The 23,267-nt window shown below is 41.3% G+C and overlaps 1 protein-coding gene across 1 annotated transcript in view; it reads left to right on the top strand.

The window, feature by feature from the left end:
• The window catches only part of NHLRC2 (NHL repeat containing 2), a 57,051-nt gene extending 45,003 nt beyond the window's left edge, over positions 1-12,048 (top strand). The window contains exon 11 of the mRNA XM_045854419.1: positions 4,388-12,048. Within this exon, the coding sequence (XP_045710375.1) occupies positions 4,388-4,644 (257 nt within the window). The 3' untranslated portion in view covers positions 4,645-12,048. The remainder of the gene's footprint in view (positions 1-4,387) is intronic.
• The last annotated feature ends 11,219 nt before the right edge of the window (positions 12,049-23,267 follow it).

Genomic DNA, 23,267 nt, shown 5'->3' on the forward strand with positions numbered 1-23,267 from the left:
TGAAGTGGCTTGACATAAGTTCCTTCCAGTTCAGTTCTTTGGTTACTTACTGTCTTTCACTTTTCCAGACAGCGTCTGTCAGGTGTTTTAGAGCTTTCCATTGCTGTTTCTTTTATTTCAACATAATAGTATCATTAAGACTTGACTTTCCAGTTATTAAGCCTGAAGCTGCATTTTCTGCTTTAGAGATGCCAGAGGTAGAATTTACACGCCATTCAAGTAGAAGAATACACGCTGTTGGAAGGTGTGTAACTGAACACACATGAATTGCTGCGATCAGAATCCAGGCAGAGCCTTTGTCCTCACTGTCTAGTAATCTGTGATCTTTTAATCTAAGAACACTTCCTATTTGGGTCTGTTCTCACAGTATTTAATTACTGTAAATTATGTAAAGATTTGAATGTGTGTTTCAATCACTATGAACTTACTAATTTATATGAGGAATCAGTATCCTGCCTGCCTTACAGTGGTGCTTTCCAGCATGTCTGACGGTCTGGACACTAATTTGACAATAAGACATTAGTCAGCTAGAACTAAACTCTAACTTCTTGTCTCTCACGATCTTCCTCTGTCCTAGCCTCCCACATTCTTTCTCATGTTCTCACCCAGTCTTCCATTTCCTCCCCCACCCCTCCTCCCTCCTGCCCTCTCACACACTTCCCTTATGTACAGTGCCCAGGCCCAGGCTCTGTGCCTCCTCACCTTGGTGCCTTCTCAGGGTGGCAGCTTGTCCTGCAACAGCCCACTTGTATTCACACCAAGAGTTCAGAGAGATCTTGCTGGGCTAGCCAGGAGGAGCTGCTGGCTTCGAACTCGGGAGTCTGGTTCTGGAGTGACTGGACCCGGGGGGAAACTACCCGCCCCACACCATTCTGCACGCGGGAGAGGGCAGAGCCCTGCTAGCCCTGTGGACAGAAGAGTACTCACACCCAGACCATTCCTCTCTCTTCCGCAGGTTTAGACCAAGTTCCCGGCTGCCCGTTTATCCTGCCTGGGTCCGTTAGTCTAAACTCATTGCATCAGTTGGGGATCACTGTCAATTTCATTTCCCCGTGTAAAATTAAAGAGCAGTATATTGATTTTTAAAATAGGATATGACACATTAGCATGTTTACTGTAACTCCACTTTGTCAAACACACACATTAATATTGAGTCATTGGAAAATAAATATGGATAGTATTAAAGGAAAGGGAAGGAGTCTGCAGAGCAAATTCTTGGCTGTTGTATCACGTGTCCATTTTTACTGTATGGGAGCAAATAAAGTTTCATGCAAGAATCCCAGTAACTTAGGATTTTTGAAAATTAATTTATAGGGTATATTTGTACACCTATGATAAAGGGCTTTTTTTGTTTTCTTGGCCAGTTACTGAGAGACGGAATCACTTATTTTTTTTAATGTATTTTATTGATTATGCTATTACAGTTGTCCCATTTCCCCCCTTTTCTCCCCTCCACCCTGTACCCGCTCCCACCCACGTTCCCCCGCTTTAGTTCATGTCCATGTGTCATACTTATGAGTTCTTTAGCTTCTACCTTTCCCGTACTATGCTTGCCCTCCCCCCATCTATTTTCAACCTACATTCTATGCTACTTATTCTCTATACCTTTTACCCCTCTCTCCTCCTCCCACCCCCCTGCTGCTAGCCCTCCATGTGCCCTCCATTTCTGTGGTTCTGTTCCTGTTCTAGTTGTTTACTTAGTTTCTTTTGGTTTTGCTTTAGGTGTGGTTGTTAATAATTGTGAGTTTGCTGTCCTTTTACTATACATGTCTTTTCTTTATCTTCTTTTCTTAGATAAGTCCCTTTAGCATTTCATAAAATACGGGCTTGGTGATGATGAACTCCTTTAACTTGACCTTATCTGAAAAGCATTTTATCTTCCCTTCCATTCTAAATGAGAGCTGTGCTGGATAGAGCAATCTGGGATGTAGGTCCTTGTCTTTCATGACTTGGAATATTTCTTTCCAGCCCCTTCTTGCCTGTAAGGTCTCTTTGGAGAAATCAGCTGACAGTCTGATGGGAACTCCTTTGTAGGTTACTGTCCCCCTTATCTCTTGCTGCTTCTAGGATTCTCTCCTTCGTTTTTACCTTGGCTAATGTAATTATGATGTGCCTTGGTGTGTTTCTTCTTGGGTCCAACTTCTTTGGGGCTCTCTGAGCTTCTTGGATTTCTTGGAAGACTGTTCCCTTTGCCAGATTGGGGAAGTTTTCCTTTATTATTTGTTCAAATACGTGCTCAATTTGTTGCTTTTCCCCTTCCCATTCTGGTACCCCTATAATTCGGATGTTGGAACGTTTAAAGGTGTCCTGGATGCTCTTAAGCTTTTCCTCGATTTTTTGAATTCTTATTTCATCATGCTTGGTTGATTCTATCTTACTTCTGGTCCACTGTATTGTTTTGAGACTCAGATTCCTTCCTTTCACTATTGGCTTTCCTCCGCGTATCTTCCTGCATGTCTTTTATGGTAACCTGCATCTTTTCATCTAAATTGCACCCAAAATCAACCAATTCCATGAGCTTTCTGATCACCAGTGTTTTGAACTGTGCATCTGATAGATTGGCTATTTCTTGGTCGCTCAAAAGGATGAGTCCTGGGGAACTGATCTGTTCTATTGGAAACATGTCTTATGTCTTTCCCTGTCTCTCCTTTTTTTTTTTTTTTCGGTCTGGTCGCTCTTGTTACGGTGGGGGGGCGGAGCCTTAGGTGTTCACCGGGGCTGGGCACCCGGGTCGCTAGATTGTGACGTTACATGTGGAGGCAGGGGCGGGAGCAGGGACGGGAGGGAACAATGGCGGTAGTTCCGTTCTCCTGGGCTCAGACCCTTCTTTGGTATCCTGGGCCGCGAGCTCTGCCCTGGTCCAGAATCGCTGCCCCACTGGGTCCGCCAGCCGCTGCTTGCGTACTCAGGGAGCACCGCTGCGTTCTTGCGCCCCAGATGGCTGTTGTGCCGATTTTGCGCCAAATTTCCCCAACCTCCGTGCACCGCTGCAAACCCGCGCCAGCCCCGCGCCCGCCCGGCTCGTCGTCCCCTACCGGTCTGGATGTATGGGTCTACTTCAACTTCTTGGCTGTCTGACTTCCTTTCAGATAAATCCTCTGACAGTTCTGAGTGTTATTCTGTCTGTAAATTATTGTTGTTCTAATCTTGGTTGTGCGAGGAGGTACGGTGCGTCCACCTATTCCTCCATCTTGCCAGAAGTCCCGAAATCACTTATTTTTAACTAAATTTTGGCCTGCATAATCTTAGTTTTCAGCACATGTGAAGGTTTTAAGCCACACACAAAAAAAACGCAGCATAAAAGCCTCACTAACACACAATAACTTCACAAATCCCATGTGAAATGCACCTGAAAAATACTTAACGAAACATTCTGTGTTTTATCTAGAATTAGACATTAAAATAGCCCAGTTTACTTTGCTGTTTGATTTAAAACATAAGAAGTTCCCCACCAACCTGCTGTTTTGCAAGCTCAAACATTCAATAAAATAAAACATACTCCTCAGTCCAGAAATAAAGAAGACCAAAGAATTTTAAAGATAATTTCTAAATTGTTTAAAAACTCTGGACTTCATTTAACCCTTTAGATTCTCACCTTCCACCATCTCCTTACTCTCATTTGACATGTTTTTCTCAAATTTTATTTCTCGGTCAACAGAAGGTTAGAAGCAGTAAACTAAAAATAAACTAAAAAGCTGGAGAGGACGAGCGGAGACAGGTGCTCTGGGTGTTGTGGGCTCCCCCTGAGGCCAGAGGAGACAGGGAAGCTGAAGAGTAGGCGTAGCGTCTCCTCACGCCCCAGTAGCAGGTTCGGTCTGGGTGCAGACGGCCCGAGTGGTCGGCACGTCATTATGTGTGTCCAGTGCGTTCCCTGCGAGACGGCAGGAAGCGTGTCCTGCGGCTCCCAAATGCTGGCCCCGGACATCTGCCCCTCTGCGCTGCGTGTCTGCAAGTGTGTGCGTCTGCAGCACGGTACCTGCTCTCCTTCTGACAGAAGGCTCCAGATGAATACAGACATTAAAGACTTTAAACACTAAAAGGTTAACGTTTTTAGTGGTTTGTTAGACTGTTGTTATATAATCTATGTATTTACGTCTTAAAAGAATTTGTGTGTTAAAAAGAGGTAGACAAAATCTTCTAGTTTTTACATTGTTTGAGTCCATTAGAATAATATATGCAGTGTTACTTATTTCTAAAAGTCAGTGTTATCTTTTGGTTATTACCTTTTGATAGTCAATGATTTATTATAATCTTACTTTGCAAGTAAGTCACTGCAGAGTTATACAGACATTTGTAGGTCCTGGCTTGTTTTGTAGTTTTCATATTATGTTCCTGAATACTTTATCTTTCTTACACAGTCTGAACAATTTACCTTCTTATTTTTTAGACAACGAATGGCTCCTTCAAGGACAGGTGCCATCTGGAGAAATAGAGAGTGTCTCCAACCAACCAACCATCTCACTGCAGATTCCTGGGGACTGCTTGTCCCCCGAAGCCGTCGTGTCTGTCCGCGTGTTCCTCTACTACTGCAGCGCGGACAGCAGTGCCTGCATGATGAAGGGGCTTCTGTTTAGTCAGCCCTTACGGATAACCGGTGCGCAGCCAGGTGGCGTGGCTCCGGTGGAGCTCAAGTACGTGTTTTAGCACGCTAGCTAGCAGCCAGCCTCCACCGCCACCTGTGCTCCGCCCGCGCAGCACTGTAACTCACGACGAGGAACCTGATTTCTGCCTCCGAATACCGAGAAGCCCACTGCTCAGTTCAAGCACCTGACGTTCAAGTACAGCTATGCTCCTTATTTAATTATTTATTGTAAACAAATTCCTTCCTTCTGGCTGGGCACCAGCTAAGTCGCTGACCATCATCTGAACCTCGGACGCTGCAATCTATGCTGCTGTTGCCACATGACGTAGTCCACACTGACAGTAGGGAACATTATCCTGAGATAATTTGCAGTGATTACTGAGAACAACGACACCAAATATTTTAACTAACTTTTTCTACCTTGAACATTGAGCAGCGCATTTGAACGTGTAGATTTCACAATAACTTGAAAGGGAACCCAACATTCGGTTTTCACGTTGGTTATGAGGACACCTGACATTCCAGGCGGGAGGTCTTTTCTAAGCCCCCTCCCCCGAAAGTCTTTGTCACGGTAGCAGCTCTCGGAGTACCTGGGTGGTGAAGGTGTTCTGTGTGCTCTTCTGCAGCTTTCTCAGTTGACATACACTGAAAAGAGAATTTGTATCTATTTTCATCATGTTACTTGTTATTCTAAATGACCATCATTAATGCCTTATAACTCTATACAGAAAAGTGTCTAAGGACATACAGACTCGCTCCTTACCTGCTTTCGGAGCAAACAGCCTTACCAGGTAACAAAGGAAGTAGGGCTCCCGAGGACCGAGGGACTTGGGGACGCGGTACTGGGATAAACTGATGACAAAGAACCATGGCAGCTCAGTCTGGTGTCAGTGGGCATGTGTGTTTCAGAAATTTACATTTCACTCATAAGCATTAAATGCAGATTTGTTGGATTTTGGTATTTTTGATTCCCATAATCAGAATTTAAGTTACGACCATTTATTGTGATATGTTTTTTTTAAATCACTTTTAAACCTTTCAATTGAACATTTCATTGTGTTGCACTTTTATGCTATTGATACGTATAGAATACCCTAATGTGTTACTCTTTAAAATATTAAGGCTGAAATATACAGGGATTTGATAACATTGGGGTTTTTTTAGCCCCAGATATGTTGAAAGTTTTTATTATAATTTCCCTATATAACTATTTAAAAGCCGAGTCTTGTTTTTACTAAAACTGATTCAACATGTTTGTGATTTAATCGGCTTACAAGGTTTTTAAAAAAAAAATCAGGTGAACCATATTCAGTAAATATAGATAATGTGGCACATGCCTTCCCCCTTCCAAAGCAGTAAGTTGGGAGTATAATCTTTTAAGCACCATCACCTGCCTGTTTTCTTACATGTTCTGAAACACAGTTTTGTACGTACTCCCTCTTTCATTCAGGTCGCCTACATCTCTGAAGCCCAGAAATGCGCAGATCATGACTTTCGACTAAATTGTAACCTGCTCAAGCTATCGAAAGAGAGGTATAATGTAGAGAATTCTGTTTAAAATGATATGTAATTACCTCATAAGCCTTTTCTCTCCAAAAAAAAAGTTTTGTAATAAAATTACTTACAACATTAATATTCTCTTTTATGGCAAATAGGCCATAGTCATTTTTCTAATAACTTTCGATTATACTTCTCATTTCAAACTGGTCAGGATGAGAATATTTTGGCTTTATCTTTTCCTGTGTAAGGACATAAACAGTTTCCCTCTCTAAAGGAGTTTATAAAATTTTAACTTGCTAATTCAGATAATTCCGATAATTAATTTTTCAACATTGTCCACAAAGACACCGGTGGTGAGCATTTTTAAAAATCCGAAAATATTTCTTAGAATCTGTTAATGTTTCCTTTGTCTGGACCAGGGGTGTCAAACTCATTTCCACCCGGGGCCACCATCGGCCTCACGGTTGCCTTCAGAGGGCCGAATGTGACCTTAGGACTGTGTACATGTGACTGCTCCTTGCAGTGAAGCGAGAGCTCAGTGCCCCTCCAGGCAGAAACGAGGCGGAGGCCGCATTCGGCCCGCGGGCCTCGTGTTTGCCACCGAGGTCTGGGCGGCGTTTTATGTTCCTACTCTTACCCACCCGCCAGTCTGCATTGTTTTCTACAGTCGGAATATTATTTATGTAATTAGTGTAACTTTTTGTAAATTATACTAAAGCAATATAAATAGGTTCCTGGAATTTATGACTAACATATCTGTTACATAAGAGGAAGTACAAGAAAGATTACTTTTAAAAATTTCTTGATCCTGTCTGCCTTCTGTTTTCCATAGGAACGTCTGTATTTTTAACTTTCGCTATTTTCCGTGCATAAATTATGATACCCAATAATAGTAGAGTAAGTTGCCTAATCAAAGTGCCAGGAGTGTGGCATTACAGACGCTTGGATGTAATACCTACAATCCTTGCCCTAAATTATATGTTACTGCTTTGTCACTATTCTTTCTGCCACTCTCGGTGATACCATTCCACAATTTTTCTTTCTGCACTTATGCTCTGGATTGATATGATCCCTGAAAAGAATTTTACTTATCTTGAATATGCTGTCTCAAGCAAGTATTTAACAACTGTGCACAAGGGAATACTTTACAGTTTAATAACCCATAAGTGTAACTTTGGCAAAGTTCAGTGACTAAAAAAAAACAGTTTTCTCCTTAATGTTCTAATATATTTGTTATCAGGCCTGTAGAAAGCTATAAATCTTACAGCTAAAAAGGGGGATTTATTATGTGTGGGTGAGTGTGTGTGTGTACATACATAGATACAAAGATCAACTCAGGAATTTCTCACACAAGTTTCTCTTATGGCCAATAAGCTTTTTTGAGCTAACACCACTGAAATAAGTTACTCTCTGCTTGTTTCTCTATAGTTGAAAAATTTGGGAAGATGTTGATAATACTGTCTCTGTAATATTTTTCTGCTTGTACAGAATTTACTGTTGGTTTATATCTGCCATTTACAGCAAGTTTGGTCTGGCTGTTGTACCCGGCGTCGTTTTTAAGGGCAGTTATCAGGAACCAGCTAAGCTCCATCGTTCACAACTGCATCAAAGTACATGCAGAAGGGCTGCGTCAACGGTGCTTCTCCTGAACGGTGGAATTACGAATATTTTTATTTTAATTCTGCTTTATTCTTTTTTCAGTGAGTGATGTGTTATTTTTGAAAAACCAACAGGAAATTTTTTAACAAGTTTCAATGAACTGAATAGTAAGCACTTATTATATAATAACTTTTCTAAAGTCACTTTTACTACCAAAGATCAAAACATAGTTTAGAGCTCTTAGCTCTACCAGTTTTAAGTGTGTGCTTTGGTGAAGATAGAGATGTTTATGGCTGCTGCTGCTCCTGGGGTTTTTATTGTGTGATGGAATGTGGTGGCTGAGGGCGGACTGGGCCGTCCTGAGGGTTCTAACCGTGTAAAATGGGGCTGCTGTACGGATGCCATGAAATAGTGTTTGTGAAGCATTTAGTAATCAATGAAAATGCTAATCATTGGCTTAGTTGATGATAATTTATGACCATAACCACATGGCTTGACATCTCTGCAACCACAGTTTCTAAAGGAAGCTGTTTCTCTATCTGCTGTTTGATACGTTAATGTTCTCCACGGAGCTGGGATTCAATAGAAGAAATACGGTTTTATAAAGCATATAGTAAAGCATATTACTGTTTTATGAGTGATACATACTTACAAAAAAGTATACTTGCAGTTCTAGTTTTAAAATGTTTTGTAGACCTTCTACAACTACGAGCAATAAGCTTCCTTCGAGAGGGTCTAGACATCCTCACTCCAAACCACACTCTGATGGTGCTTTACAAAAGCTTCGGAGTACTTTTACGCATCTTGCCTCATTTGAGCTTCGGGATAACCCGATGAATTAGACAAGTAGCTGCTACATCCATTCTGCAGAGTAGGAAACGGCTTTGGAATGCCACCGCCCTGCCAGGATCAGAGCTCCCAGCATAAGCCCGCCTGCTGCTGGAGCGGCGTCCGGCGCGGGCAGTGGTTCGGCCAGTGCTGCTGAATGACTGGAGGGCAGCGAGTGATGGATGGATCGTGTCTTTGAGTCTTTGATCGTAGGTCTCCTCCCGCCTTGCGCTTCTCTTAGAACTAGAGTGAAAACAACCTGAGAAATTAAGAGGACTGACTTCCTTTTGTGAATGCTCTTTTAAGCCTTTGCAGTATTTCAATAAAAACGATAAGGATGATAGCTAAGTTCACTGGGTGCTTCCTACTTGCTGGCACTTTCCTACGTGCTTTACATGTATTAACTCCTTAATGAACTCTCACAGCCACCCTAGGAGGGAGGCACCATTTCTCCGCATTTCCCTGGTGAGGGAGCGGAGCAGTGAGTCGGAGGCAGTCGCAGAAGCGCACAGGTCCCACGTGCCCATCTGCCCTGCTGTCCGCCTCGCAGGGCAGTTTCCTCCAGACCCGCCCTCCGTGGTTACGTATAGTAACTGAACAGCCCCGGGGAACCCAGAAAGCCCTAGTGATAACTGGCTTTGAAATTTAAATCCGTTTAATTATATTAGCTTTTTGGATTTTTCATTCTACACTCTTATCTGTCAGGGTTTGAAACAGTCTGTGTAATTGTTGTTTCCCAAAAGATTTTCTGTACCATTCTTTCTTAAATTCAGATGTTATCCAGAGTTTTTCTTGGCAGATGGATGTATTAATGAATTAAATAGCTTTTTAGTATTGGTTCCAACAATGCTATTTTAATTGGTCTTCAACAGGCAGTCATAAATAGACCTTACCATAAAGTTTAACTGTGCTCTCAGCACTGAACTGACTCAAACGCCCCAAACTCCTCTATATGTAAGAAAACTTTGTTTTAATAGGGCAAGTGAGCTCTAGAAACATAGTATTTGGCCAGTCTGTTAACACACGTAAGACCCAGCGGTGACTCAAATGCAGGGTCCGGCAGAAGTCATGCCTGTGAGTGTGGTCGGTAGGGTAATGATATGGGTGTCATTATTCATAGTTTTAATTTGGACATTTCACCTAAAATGTCCTATGGTGTGCTTGAGTGTGATAATATGTTACAGAATTCCATGCTTAGGATTTTGTAATAAGAGATTCTGTAATAAAAAGGGGTGTTATTTGTGCGAGACCCTGTATATGCAATGCTATTATAGTAAAATGTTCCCCAGGTCAACCTGTTATTCCAGCTTTAGCTACTCTTAGAAGGAGTGAAACCAAATACTGTATACCACTGGACTGTGAACATCTTTTCATTGTTAGTTTTGTAATTTAAGTAATATTAAAATCCGTTAGTTTTGTTTTAAAATCTCATTTCTGAAATGCATACGGAATTGCACACCAACCTAAAGGGTAATGATAATGTACTTTAGAAGTAGCACTCACATAACATCATTTCAATAAAGAATTCACATTCACCATAAGTCACTCTTTTGGCCTGAATTAAAAGTTTGCATTTTCGGATTCCTTGCAATAGGGTAATATAAACAGTGGTGTTAAAAGTCAGAGAGTCTCGGCTCATCTGCTGGCATGTGCTCCCTGTCCGCCAGGCCTGGCCCTTCCACACACAGGACTGCCGGAGGGGCTGGCGCTGCGGGCTTTCTGCAGCTCTGGCTGCAGGGAGCCTGGGTGATGGGCTGGAGGTGGCGCTTGGCAGCCCCTCCGACTGCGCCCCTTCCACTGCTGATTTGCTTTGACTGCAAGCTTAGAGTTGGAAAGTCAAAACCCTAGACGCTTGTTGTGGAATGTTTGCTAGTTATTCATTGCTTGGTGTGTCTCTCTTTGCTGGCATGTCGTTCTCAAGTGTACGACCAAAGGATGTTTCATTCCATTGAAACCTCCACAACCAGAAAAAAAGAATGAAGTATTTCCAAATACGCTTCCCAGCCTTTGCCAGCAACCACACACTGCAAAGCCCGGCACAAGCACCCAGAGAGTTTTATAGCTGTCAGGGCGCGGCAGGAGTTCCTTCCTCTAAGCAGCGACTTACATCCTGGGCGTTCCTCAGTAATACACAGTTAAGCAAAATTGTCAGATTTTTTTAATGTGGAAAACTTGAAACTGGACAAATAGAAAATAAGACCTTTTGTTCTTAATACATTTCATTACATATATGTGAAATAAAGGAAGATGAGGCTTCGTAATACTGAGAAGTAGAGAAAAAAATTAGCTCTCCGATTTAATACACCCGGGTTAAACAGATTTACGATTCTTACTCTAATGTGGTGTGCTCGGGAGAATGTTAAGGTGCACAGGATAAAACATCAGTTGATAAGTTATGGTACTGGAGAGTGAAAATAGAATGTTCTTTCCTGAAAACGTAGGACTCTGCCACAGAACCATCTGCTGTTTTTAGAATTTGTAGTCATTATTTTTAGTCCCGCCAGAAACATGTTCGTTCTGTGAGTGTTGCACGCGGCATTCATTGTGTCCATTACCGTATCAGCACTGCTCACTGGTGTGGCCGAAATGTTTTGTTCCCGTGTGCCTCTGATGTTCATCATCCAAATGTATCTGTAAAAACCGTGTACCACCACTGCCTCTCGCGCCGCAGGCTCTCCCCAACAACAGTGGCGCCTGTGGCGGTTTGGCTCAGGAAGTCTGATTGCTCCCATGCCAGACACAGCACAATGATTTTGTTGGGGTACATTTTTTTTCTAAAATTCCTAGTACCAGACTGCAAGGGAAGAGAAAAATACCTTATGTGACTTTGAAATCAATTTCTCTCTGTTTGGAAGTATTCCTTCCTAATTTTATTTTAGGTAGGTTAATATAAAAAAATTTTTAATTCTCACTGTTAGGACCCATGCAGAGCTGGTTTCGAAATATTTTAGTTGTTTGTCATTACTTTACATGTGGGTTATGGACAAAGTTTTGTGTGTGACGTGCATTTATATGATTTCAAATTGTTAACAGTTCATAAATTTGTCAAATGTTAAAGACAAATTCTTTTGTGTTGATAAGGTTGTGGTTTTACTTCTGAGACTAGAGTTGGTCTGCTGTGCTGACTTCATGCCTGTCCTTCCAAAGGTTTGGTTGTGTTTTTCTCCAAATATGAAAAAGATGCAATGAAAATCCAATTTACAAGGATATATATTGATATTTCTAGACATGGTCTAGCTCTAAAAACAATTTATTTGATTTGTATTTTTAAGCGTTTCCTGTAGACAGATTAATATATTTTTATACAATGCTGTATTTCTACATTTATTTCTGGACTATTTTCTGTGACTTTCTCAATGGTGCGTTAACAGAAGACTGTTTGGGATTAGTGCGCGGTGGCTTTCCTGCCGAATCTAAGGAAGTCAGGACGTGGGGCGCCGGGAAGCAAGAGTGTGCTCATACTGTACGCTGAAACCTACTCACTCTTTTCTAAGGCTTTGTACACTTTTTCGTGGAACATTAAATATTTTCTCTCTAAAGCCATGTTTCTGGAGATGATTTTACTGCTTACGAACCTGAAAGCCATGATTTCTCGTTGGAACTTCTGGAGCAGTGAGCATCATACTTGGTTTAAAAAAACAAAACAAAACAAAACAGCTCCCAAGCAAATAATTCCAAATGAAATGCCATCATAATTACAATAGATTTTTCTAAATACATTTGGAAAGGTACTCTATTCAGTAAACAAGAATATTTGAAAAGAAAAAAGGAGGCCTCTACTCAACACTGTGCACAGCCTTGCAGAGGAATTCATGACAATGTGATAAATACACTAAAATGCTGGAAGAAATGAAGGAGCCTGTAGGGTTGGGGGTGGGGGTCTAAAAAAACTAGGAGCTCATAGACACAGAGAACAGACTGGTGGTTGCCAGAGGTCAGGGAGACGCCCAAAATGGGTGAAGAGGGTCAAAAGATACAAACTTCCAGTTTAAAAATAAAACACCTCTAACCTGTGCATATTTGTTTACACACACACACACACACACACACACACACACACACACACACACACAGATGGTCCCCGCTTCCCACAGTAAAAGACCATAAAAATGACTGTGCGAGGGGAATCGCTGGAGAAGCAATCTTAGTCAGTGGGGATGATGGGATTATTCCATGGCCTTTAAAGATGTTTTGTTAAAGTATTAAAAATTCGGTGTCAATTGTAAATGTATGGAAAGTGAGAAAGTAAAGCTAATATATAGTACACTGTAATTTAAAACATTACAGATACTGAGAATTAAAATTTTCACATCATTGTGAGAAAACTCACCAAGAGTGTTTGAACAAAGCTTGCTTGTCTCATACAATTCATGACACAGAGCAAGCATCTTTTCTCTGCCCTGGCACACTGTCATGCTTCTGAGTTTGGATCCACCAACCTTTTCATCCTTGTGCTTTCAGTGTCATGCTGTATTTCCGAGAGCTCCTTTAGGGTGACATTTTTTTTGCCAGAGTCACTTCCTCTAGGATAGCATCGTCATTTTTATCACAGCCACTTTGCTGATGTGCGTGAGTGAGATCACCTTCACTAAGTTACTCTGCTCGCGTACCTGGAGTCCACCAGACACTCATGGTCGGCTGTTTTCTCTGCAACTCTGTTTGCATCCCATGCAAATTTCCCTTCCAGTGTTTTCACTTTCCATTTCTTTGCTGTACTTTTTGTCTTGTAGGCCAATTTCCTCTTTTGATGATCAGTTTTTGTAAAATTGTCACAGCTCTATCACTAAGTGGGACACAAGAAGGCAGCACAGCTACACAATTTGCACTGAGTAACCTGCAGTAACCTGTCACCAACAGACTTTGAGAGGGGTGACATTACTTGTTGGCTGATCGTGGGTCACACGACCTGTTACCACATAGTGATTGTGGGCTGAAGAGCTAACAGTGAAATCGTACTTAGGTAATTGCTTCTAAGTTAATATCCTGTGGCTGCTGAACTTGGAGTTGTGTTGATTTAAACTGTAGTAACTGAAATTGTGCACAAAATCAATCTGTGGAAATATACAACAAATACCTAATAACTGCAGATGTGAAAATGGGGGGTAGGGAGGGACTGGCCTTTACTCACTATATATACTTGTTTGATTTTTTACCAATGCATACTGTGACTTTTTTTTTTTAGAGCATACGAAAGCAAAAGAGATTATTTATTTCCCACAATGGCATTGCATGCTGTGTGCTGGGAACAGGGAACCAGAAGAGTAAAGAGGAACAGACTGTGTTGAATAAGTGAATGTTTGTTGTGGGAGCCTATGCTGGTTGTCTTAGAATATATAAAATCATGTCAAATGATAGTAAATTTGTCACCCAGCAAAATAGCATATCCCAAACCCCAATTCCGTGCCAGCTGAGCTGACGCCACCACTTGAGGACAGAAGGCCCTCGAGAGAGCGAGTTACTCCACCCCCTTGAGTTTCTCACCTCTGAACACTGAGTATTAACACCTCCTGGGTCGTTTCATGAGAATGTGAGAAAAGCACATGGCGCTGCGACTAGCAACTAGTAAGCGCTCCACACACTAAGCCCTGAGTTCTCTGCCCGCGGGTGTCTCCGAAGAGAGGTGGTGACGTGATTGATCCGCGTGTGTATCACAGTGAGTGGGAGCCGGAACCAGACGACCTCAGGTTCTGCACCATTCTGAGATTCTGAGGTCTGGGATATATATGGAAAAACCATTGTTCAGTTTCACTTCAAAATAATAATTTGTCATTTACTCCTTCGGACTTTGTAACATTTTTTAGAATGAAACACATTAGAAACCAACAGAAATATTGGTTAAGTTCACAGATTTTTAATAAGACTCAGAAAAGTATTTAAAACACTTAGCTAATCGAGTCCAACCTTGTTAGGGTAAATAATTTTGTGTAAAGAAAAAAATCCCATTTGGAATAGCAAAAAGAAAAATAAAATACCTAGAAATAAACTTAACCAAAGAGGTAAAAGACCTGTATTCAGAAAACTACATAACACTGAGGAAAGAAATCAAGGAAGACACAAACAAATGGAAACACATACTGTGTTCATGGATTGGAAGAATTAATATCATCAAAATGTCCATACTACCCAAAGCAATTTACACATTCAATGCAATACCTATTAAAGTACCAATGGCTTATTTCACAGACATAGAACAAACACTTCAAAAATTTATATGGAACCATAAACGACCCCGAATAGCTGCTGCAATTTTGAGAAAGAAGAGTAAAAGTAGGAGGGATCACAATACCTGACACTAAACTATACTACAAGGCCACTGTAATCAAAACAGCCTGGTACTGGCATAAAAACAGGCACATGGACCAATGGAACAGAACAGAGAGCCCAGAAATAAACCCAAGTCTCTATGGTCAATTAATATTTGACAAAGGAGGCAGCAACATAAAATGGAGTAAAAATACCCTCTTCAACAAATGGTGTTGAGAGAACTGGACAGCTATGTGCAGAAAAAAATGAAATTAGAGCACCAACTTACACCTTATATAAAAATAAATTCAGGGTGGACAAAAGACATAATATAAACTGTGACACCATTAAAGCCCTAGAGAATGTAGGTAGGAAAACCTCAGATATTTCATGCAGAAACTTCTTCACTGACATGTCCCCTAGAGCAAGGGACATAAAGGAAAGAATAAACAAATGGGACCTCATCAAAATAAAAAGCTTCTGCACAGTTAAAGAAAATAGTATCAAAACAAAAAGAGAATCAACTGTATGGGAAAGCATATTTGCCAATGATACCTCAGACAAGGGTTTAATCTCCAAAATATATAAAGAACATACACGACTCCACTCTAAGAAGACAAGGAATCCAATTAAAAAATGGACAAAGGACTTGAATAGACACTTCTCCAAGGAGGACATACAGAGGATCCAAAGACACATGAAACAATGTTCAATATCGCTAGCTATTAGAGAGATGCAAATTAAAACCACAATGAGATACCACTTCACACCGGTCAGAATGGCCATCATAAACAAAGCAACAAACAACAAGTGTTGGAGAGGTTGTGGAGAAAAGGGGTCCCTAGTGCACTGTTGGTGGGACTGCAGACTGGTACAACCACTATGGAAAACAATATGGAACTTCCTCAGAAAACTAAAAATGGATCTGCCTTTTGACTCAGCAATTCCACTACTGGGACTATATCCTAAGAACACTAAAACACCAATCCAAAAGAACCTTTGCACCTCGATGTTCATAGCAGCACAATTTACAGTAGCTAAGTGCTGGAAGCAACTTAGGTGCCCATCAGTAAATGAATGGATCAAAAAGACATGGTACATCAACACAATGGAATTCTATGCAGCAGAAAGAAAGAAGGAGCTCCTACCCTTTGCAACAGGATGGATGGAGCTGGAAAGCATTATGCTAAGCGAAATAAGCCAGGCAGTGAAAGACAAATACCATATGATCTCACCTTTAACAGGAACCTAAACAACAAAACAAAGAAACAAGCAAAATATAGTCAAAGACACTGAAATAGAGGACAGGCTGACAGGGACCACAGGGGAGAGAAGAGGGAATTTCAGGGGAGAATGGGAAGGGTTTACAGGAACAAATTTAAAGGACACATGGACAAAAACTAGGGGGAGGGTGGTAATGGGAGGGAAGTGGGGAGGGATGGGTGGGTGGGCTGGAATGGGAGTAAAAGGGAGAAAACTGTACTTGAACAATGATTAAAATAATAAAAAAATAATAATTTTGTATAACTCCAATCTTCAATTCGATTACATCTTTTAATTCCTAACTAGGAAAGACACTTCTAAGAAAAGGATCTTGAGAAGGAAAAAATGGAATATTTATCCCCCATGCCTTTTTTTCTTTATGAATATACCACAAAAAAAAAAAAGATTTCAGATATCCTTTATGTATATAAAACCTTACCGAGAATATTTTTGAACTCTATTAAAGTGTTTATAAAAAACCATGGGCTCTCCCACTCATCACTGTGCTAGTTTACAGATGCGTGGCCTTGATCTTAAAGCTTTCTAAAGAGTATATTGTTCTTTATTATGTAATTTGACTCATCACACATGGAATACATCTAGATATTGGTGATATCTGTGCTCAATTCTTATCTTGTCAGCTGTTAAGGAGCAGATAAAATCAAGGAACTTGGAAAACTGAAATGACAGGCAGATGAATTTCCAAACTCCGGCAAATCTGAAATTCACCCTTCAGTCTGTGGAGCAACCCCTCACCAGTGGTCAATGCTGGCTCATTATCTTCCCAGGGGTAGAAATCCCCCAAATGAACAGGACTGCTTCAACTCAGTTACTATAGGCATCAACCCATCAGTCTATATACAACATAAATAGATATTGGCATACAGACATAATTTAGCGTGCACAATTTGTACATTTGACCAGCTGTAGCTTCTAATGTCCCCTTTTGTCCCAAAATTCAAATTCTAGTCCATCTTAGATCACAATTTTCATGAGTAGCAACTTCGATCATACTTTGCAAATCACAATTTAAATATAGGTCCAGCATATTTTAATTCTGTTGCTAAGAGAAGCTGAAAGTATCACAGTATCTGTGGTTACTTTCTCTCGCTGAGGAAGTCACTGCACTGCCATGAGAAGAACGGGGCCCCTGGGAAAGGCCAACCTCTGCAATCCTGCTGGCGATGAGAGCGTTTATGTCCCCTAATATTTTTAAGATTTTAATTTGAAAAGAAGAAGCTCCTTAAATAATAACTATCTCTTTAAGCTGAAATTGTTCTGGATTTGGCATTTCATTGGAAGCGACACCACAACCTTATTGGAATAAGCCAGATATGGAGGATAAATATTTGAAGTATAGTTTATCTCCGCATCCTGAAAAGGGAAAAACAATAGCTTGTCCATGTTCAGGAAACCGATGTGCCCGAAGAATCCACGCACTGCGAGCAATGAGGCTGTTTACCCAGTCCGGGCAGCAGCACACCTAAGCCAGCCTTGGGGAGAGTCGAGTGGGAAGACAGCTGCTTTTGTTGGTTTGCCTTCCTGGAGGAAGAGCAAAATAAACATCCGCAGGGCCCAGAACCTTGTTTGGTTTACTTGCACCTTGCTGTTACTTTAAAGTGTTTTTTTGGGCATTTAGCTCTGGTGCAAGGTGAAAGCGACAAAACTGAAGTTTATCTTAATAATTTATGTTAATAAAGTGCCAAATTCTGTAACAAATAAGCTGATAGAGAAGCTGCATTTTACTCACAGGAGCTCAGCCATCGAAAGGATCTAGCGTGTTTTAAAGTGCTGTTCTGCATCCTTCACTCGCAGTGCATCCTATTATTGAACAGCCTGGCAAAGGGATTGTTTCTTGCGTCTAATCTATGACCCTTGTGCTGCATGTAAGCTTTCCATTTGTTGCTCAGTGAGCACGTATCCTAGCTCTTCATAACCTTAACCTGCTCTAATCAGATTTAACCATTTCATATGTTAACATTTTCTTCAATGTTAATTCCTCGCCTCTATGCCTTCTAAGTCCCTTTTCTCAGGCTGCTGTCCTCTGTCGGCCCTCCCTCAACTGTTCGTGGCCACCCAAAGTTAGAAAGCCAAGAGTTACGAACGCATTCTGTGGGGGGAGAAACTAATGCCAGAGAATAAGTGTTGCTTCCAGACCATCACATGAGGGGCTTGGAGGACCCGCTTTCCCGTGAACAACCATAACTGATGAAAATTATTTATAAATTGTTCACTGTCCCAAGGGCATAGAGCAAATGAAGAAACATTCACTCAAGATAGGCTATGAAAACCTTGAGAATCTGGCCCTGGAGCCAGGACCCACTCCCTTGGTCCCTCTGCCCCCATCAGTACAACAGGCTTTCCTGCAGGTAGGTGGGTGTGGCCAAGAAGACTAGATTCCCTCTCCCTTCCCAGTGAAGAGCTACAGCAGTTCCTCAGGAGGGCACGCTGCCAGGACTCTCATTCTCCCTTGCACCCTGTTGTGTTGAACAGGCTAAATTCCAGGTGCCCACAGCCAAGAGGTCACAGGCCAAGAATACTGGGGCCCCGGACACCCTTATCTCACCTCGCTCATAGGGCAGAGGTTCCATTGCAGAAAACACAAGCCAAAACAACCAGAGGCCGTTGCTCCTGCCCAGTGTCACACTCACAAAGCAGGAGTTCTGTCCAGAGAAAGCAAGGCACTATCCTCACTCCCATCCTCAGAACAATGCTACGGAGAAGCAGAAATGAAAGAGGAAACATTATTACTGAACTTACAGAAATAAAAATGATTTTGAATAAATAGATGAAATGGAAAAATTTCTACAAAAACAAAAATGATTGAAACTGACTTGGTAAGAATGAGAAAATGTTAACGTATTTTTAAAAATAAGTAGATTGAACTAGTAATTTAAAAACTTCCTCCACAAAAATAAAAATCCCAGTAACAAATGGTTTCACTAATAAATTCTACCAAATGTTTAAAGAGGAATTAATACCAATTCTTCACAAAACTCTCTCAAAAAGTAGGATGCTTCCCAACTCACTCCAGGAACCTGATGCCAAAACAAGACAAAGACATCACAAGAAAACTACAAATTAATACCTCTTAACAAAAATAATAGGAAACTAAATCTAGCAACACATAAAAAGAATGACATGCCATAGAGTTTTGTGTAACGAATTTGTCTGGTCATTACCCAAAGTTCCTACCACGGAGTTTCCAAAACCCTTGGAATTCCTGAAGTGACTTTGCTATTTATAAACCCCTTGGATCTCACTTAATTTTATTATGCTAATAAGGTGACTCACAGAGAGCCATTAGGTAGCATTAGGATGGGGTTGGTCATGCTGTAAAGACCAACCATGTGATTAGAGAGCTGGAAATTTGAGCCACATATCAGCCTATCCTCCTGACCTCCAGGGATGGGAAGAGAGAGAAGGGGAGAGATAGAGATAGAGCTCAACCATATGGCCAATGTTAAATAAACCATGCCTATGTAATGAAATCCTACTACAAACTCTGGACATAACTGGTGGAGCTTCCTGGGTAATATACAACTCAGTGTGCCAGGAGGGTGACATACTCCATGGGGAGAAGTCAGTGAACCTCTGTATTTAGGATCCTCCCTGACCTCATGCTAAATTTCATTGTAAGTATAATGTTTTCCTGAGTTCTGTGAATTATTAAACACAAAAGGATCACAGAAACCCCCTGGGCACGTGGCCAGTTGACCTGAGATCAGTCTCATTGTGAACTGTGCCCTTTAACTTATGGAGTCTATACTATCAACTGTCTGGTTGGTAGTGTTGGTTGTTGAGTACTTTGAATGTTATTCCACTGTCTTTGGCCTCAATTGTTTCTTTTGAGAAGTTGGCTGTTAATCTTATGAGAATACCCTGGTATGTTACAAGTTATTTTTCTCTTGCTGCTTTTAAGATTTTATCTTGTCTTTGACATTCATCATTTTTATCATGATGTGTCCATTTGTGGATCTCTTTGCATTTATACTATTTAGAGTTCATTGAATTTCCTGGATGTATAGGTTATTGTTTTTCAATAAATTTGGTTTCTATTTAGTGTTATTTTTTTCTGCTTTCTCTCCTCCACTTCCAGTGTCCTATGATGTATGTTGATGTAATTGACAGTGTCTCCTCTTTCTCAGAAGCTCTGTTTATTTTTTACATTCTTTTTTCTATCTGTACTTCAGTTGGCATAATTTATATTAATTTATCTTGAAGTTCACTCATTTTTTCTTCTGCTAGTTGATTTTATAAATGACTCTTTAGAGAAGTTTTAAATTCACAGGAAAATTGGCCAGAGAGTACAGGCAGTGCCCATATATCCCGTCCCAACACAAGTACAGCCTCACCAACTACCAGCATCCTCTACTGAGTGTGTACATTTGCTACAACCAATGAACCTACATTAACACATCATCATCACCCGAGTCCATAGCTGACACTAGGTTCACTCTTGGTGGTGTACCTCCTATAGGTATGTACAAAGGCATAATAATATGTATCCACATTATAGTATCACACAAAATAATACTTCTCTAAAGCTTTCTCTGATCTGCCTATTCATTCTTTTCTCCTGCCTAACCCTTGGGAATGGCTTATCTTTTCACTGTCTCTATGATTTTCTCTTTTCCAGAATGTCATATGGTTGGAATCACACAGTATATAGCCTTTCTGAATGGTTTAGTTTAAAATTTTTCCATGTCTTTTTATGGTTTGATACCCCATTTGTTTCAGTGACAAATACTATTCTGTTGTCTAGATGTTTCACCGTTTATCCATTCACCTACTGAAGGACATCTTGTTTGCTTCCAAATGTGGGCAATTGTGAATAAACCTACTATAAACATTTGTGTGCAGGTTTTTAAATAGACATAAGGTTTCAACACATTTGGGTAAATAGCAAGGAGTGCAATTGCTGGATCATATGGCAAGAGTATGTTTAGTTATGTAAGGAACTGCCAGACTGTCTTCCAAAGTGTCTGTACCATTTTGCATTCCCACTAGCAATGAATGAGAGTTCCTATTGCTCCACCTCTTCATCAGCATTTGGTGTTATTGGTGTTCTAGATTTTGGCCATTCTAATAGTTGTGTAGTGGTATTGTGTTCTTTTAATTTGCATTTCCCTGGTGGCATGTGATGATAAGCATATTTTCATATGCTTATTTACCATCTGCATTTCTTCTTTGGTGAGGTGACTGTTCAGATGTTTTACCCTTTTTAAAATCGGGGTGCTCATTTTCTTCTACTTGTGTTCTTAGACAATAGCGCTTTATCAGAGGTGTCTTCTGCAAATATTTGCTCCCAGTCAGTGGTTTGTCTTCGCATTATCTTGAAATATTTTATTTTCAATTATTGTATTTTTAAACTCCAGAACTTCCATTTGCTTTTTTATAATTTTCTCTCTTCATCGACATTCTCTATTTAATGCAATATTGTCATCATACCTTCCTTTAGTCCTTTAACCATGCTTCTGTAAAAATATTTACAGTGGCTATTTTGAAGTCTTGTCTTAGTTAAATTCAACATCTGGCTGCTCTCACAGACAGTTTCTGTTGCCTACTTATTTCCTGGGGTATGGGCCATACTTCCCTGTTTCACTGCATTCCTTTTGCTGGGAAATGAACATTTTAGATAACATTGTAGCAACTCTGGATACTGGCACTCCACTTATTTCCTGAATTTTAGTGATTGGCTGTTATTATTTTATTGAAGTCACACATGCACATACAGACTTAAGCCTCTGATGTTGTTTCTCAAAGAGGCACAGTTTTGTGTGTGTGTTGGGGGGGGTTTGCCTATAGTCACCCTGGGTTGACTGTGATTAGGGGTTTCTTCCTCTTCCACTAATGACAACCAGCTAAAAAATGGTACTAACTTCCAGCTGATTGCTCTATTGTCAAGTACCCCAGGGAATAAATTACTCTACAAAGGAACCCAATCAAATTGTGGCTCCTTTGAAGGAATAGTTTCTTAGGTGTTTGAAATTTGTCCTGACCTCAGGTGAGCTTCTCCCAGCTGTCTAATTCCTCAGTTCTCTCCTGAAAACTAACCAGCCTACATACAGCCCAGGCTAAATTTTTTTTAAAAATCCAGGCTTGTCCATTAAATCCACAAATCACCTCTCCACTGCCTTTAACCACAACCTCCACCGCTGTTGAGAGTGCCCTTGCATTTGGACTCTTTCACTCTCTGTTGTAAATGAAATCAATTCCTTTGAGGAGCGATTAGGAGCTGTTTTTACATCCTGCTTGGACTGAGGGCTCTGGAACTGGGAAAGGCACACTGGCCAGCTTCTCTCTGAGCCACATCCCTGTTCTGGTTGCCAGCTGCACAAGGCAAGGTGGGGAGGCTGCAGACTGAGGTCCTCCTGGCTTGCCTCTCCCAGCAAGGAGCTACCGCCCCATCAGCCAGGGCAGGGGTAGGTAGGGAGGCCCAGGGTTCCCAGTGCACTTTACCCAAGATAGAGTCTTCACTCCATCAGCTAGCGTGGGGCAGAAGGGAGCCCCCACCTCCCAACCACACTTGCCCACAGCTAAGCCTCAGCAACAGGTAGTTGGGGGAACACTGAAGTCCCGTTCCTCTGGGGAAGAAGGACCCCCTATTGGGAGCTGAGGGTGAGGGAGTCCTTTGTTCTCAGCTGCCAGTCAGGAGTGGGGGCCTCACCTTGCTGAGCTGGAGGGATGAGGGAGAGCGCAATCCTGTTTCAAATGCCACGGGCTCTCAACTTTTTATCAATTTTTTGTAGAGTTTTCCTCACTGCTTGATCTCAGGACCATTTTCAGAGGCTTTAACTGGTTGCTTTTTTTTTATAATTTTGCCATTTGTATGAGGGAACACATCAGCAGAGTTCCGCACAGTCCTTCCGGAAGTCAGTCTCCTCCTCCGGGATGGCGATTTTAGTGTAATGGATGCCTGTGTTGTGCTCCAGGCGAGGGCCTCCATTCCCTGCCATGCATTCATGAGACCCTCACATCCTTTATGGTTGTCCTTTGCAGCCATCTCTAAAGTCATCCTGGGTCTTCTATTTATTTATTTTTATTTAATCTTTATTGTATTTTATTTCCATTACCATTTAGTCCCCTTATACCACCCTCCCCCCAGCAATCACCACACTGTTGTCCATGTCCATGAGTCCTTTCTCCTTTTTGCTCAGTCCCTCCACCCCATAACTGGCCCGACCACCACCCCCGCCACCACCACTAGCTGTCATCTGCATCCTGGGTCTTTTAATATCAAAGAAAAGGA

This window comes from Phyllostomus hastatus, unplaced genomic scaffold (genome assembly GCF_019186645.2).
Source record: "Phyllostomus hastatus isolate PE091 unplaced genomic scaffold, TTU_PhHast_1.1 phas_scaffold_1066, whole genome shotgun sequence".
Lineage (NCBI taxonomy): Eukaryota > Metazoa > Chordata > Mammalia > Chiroptera > Phyllostomidae > Phyllostomus > Phyllostomus hastatus.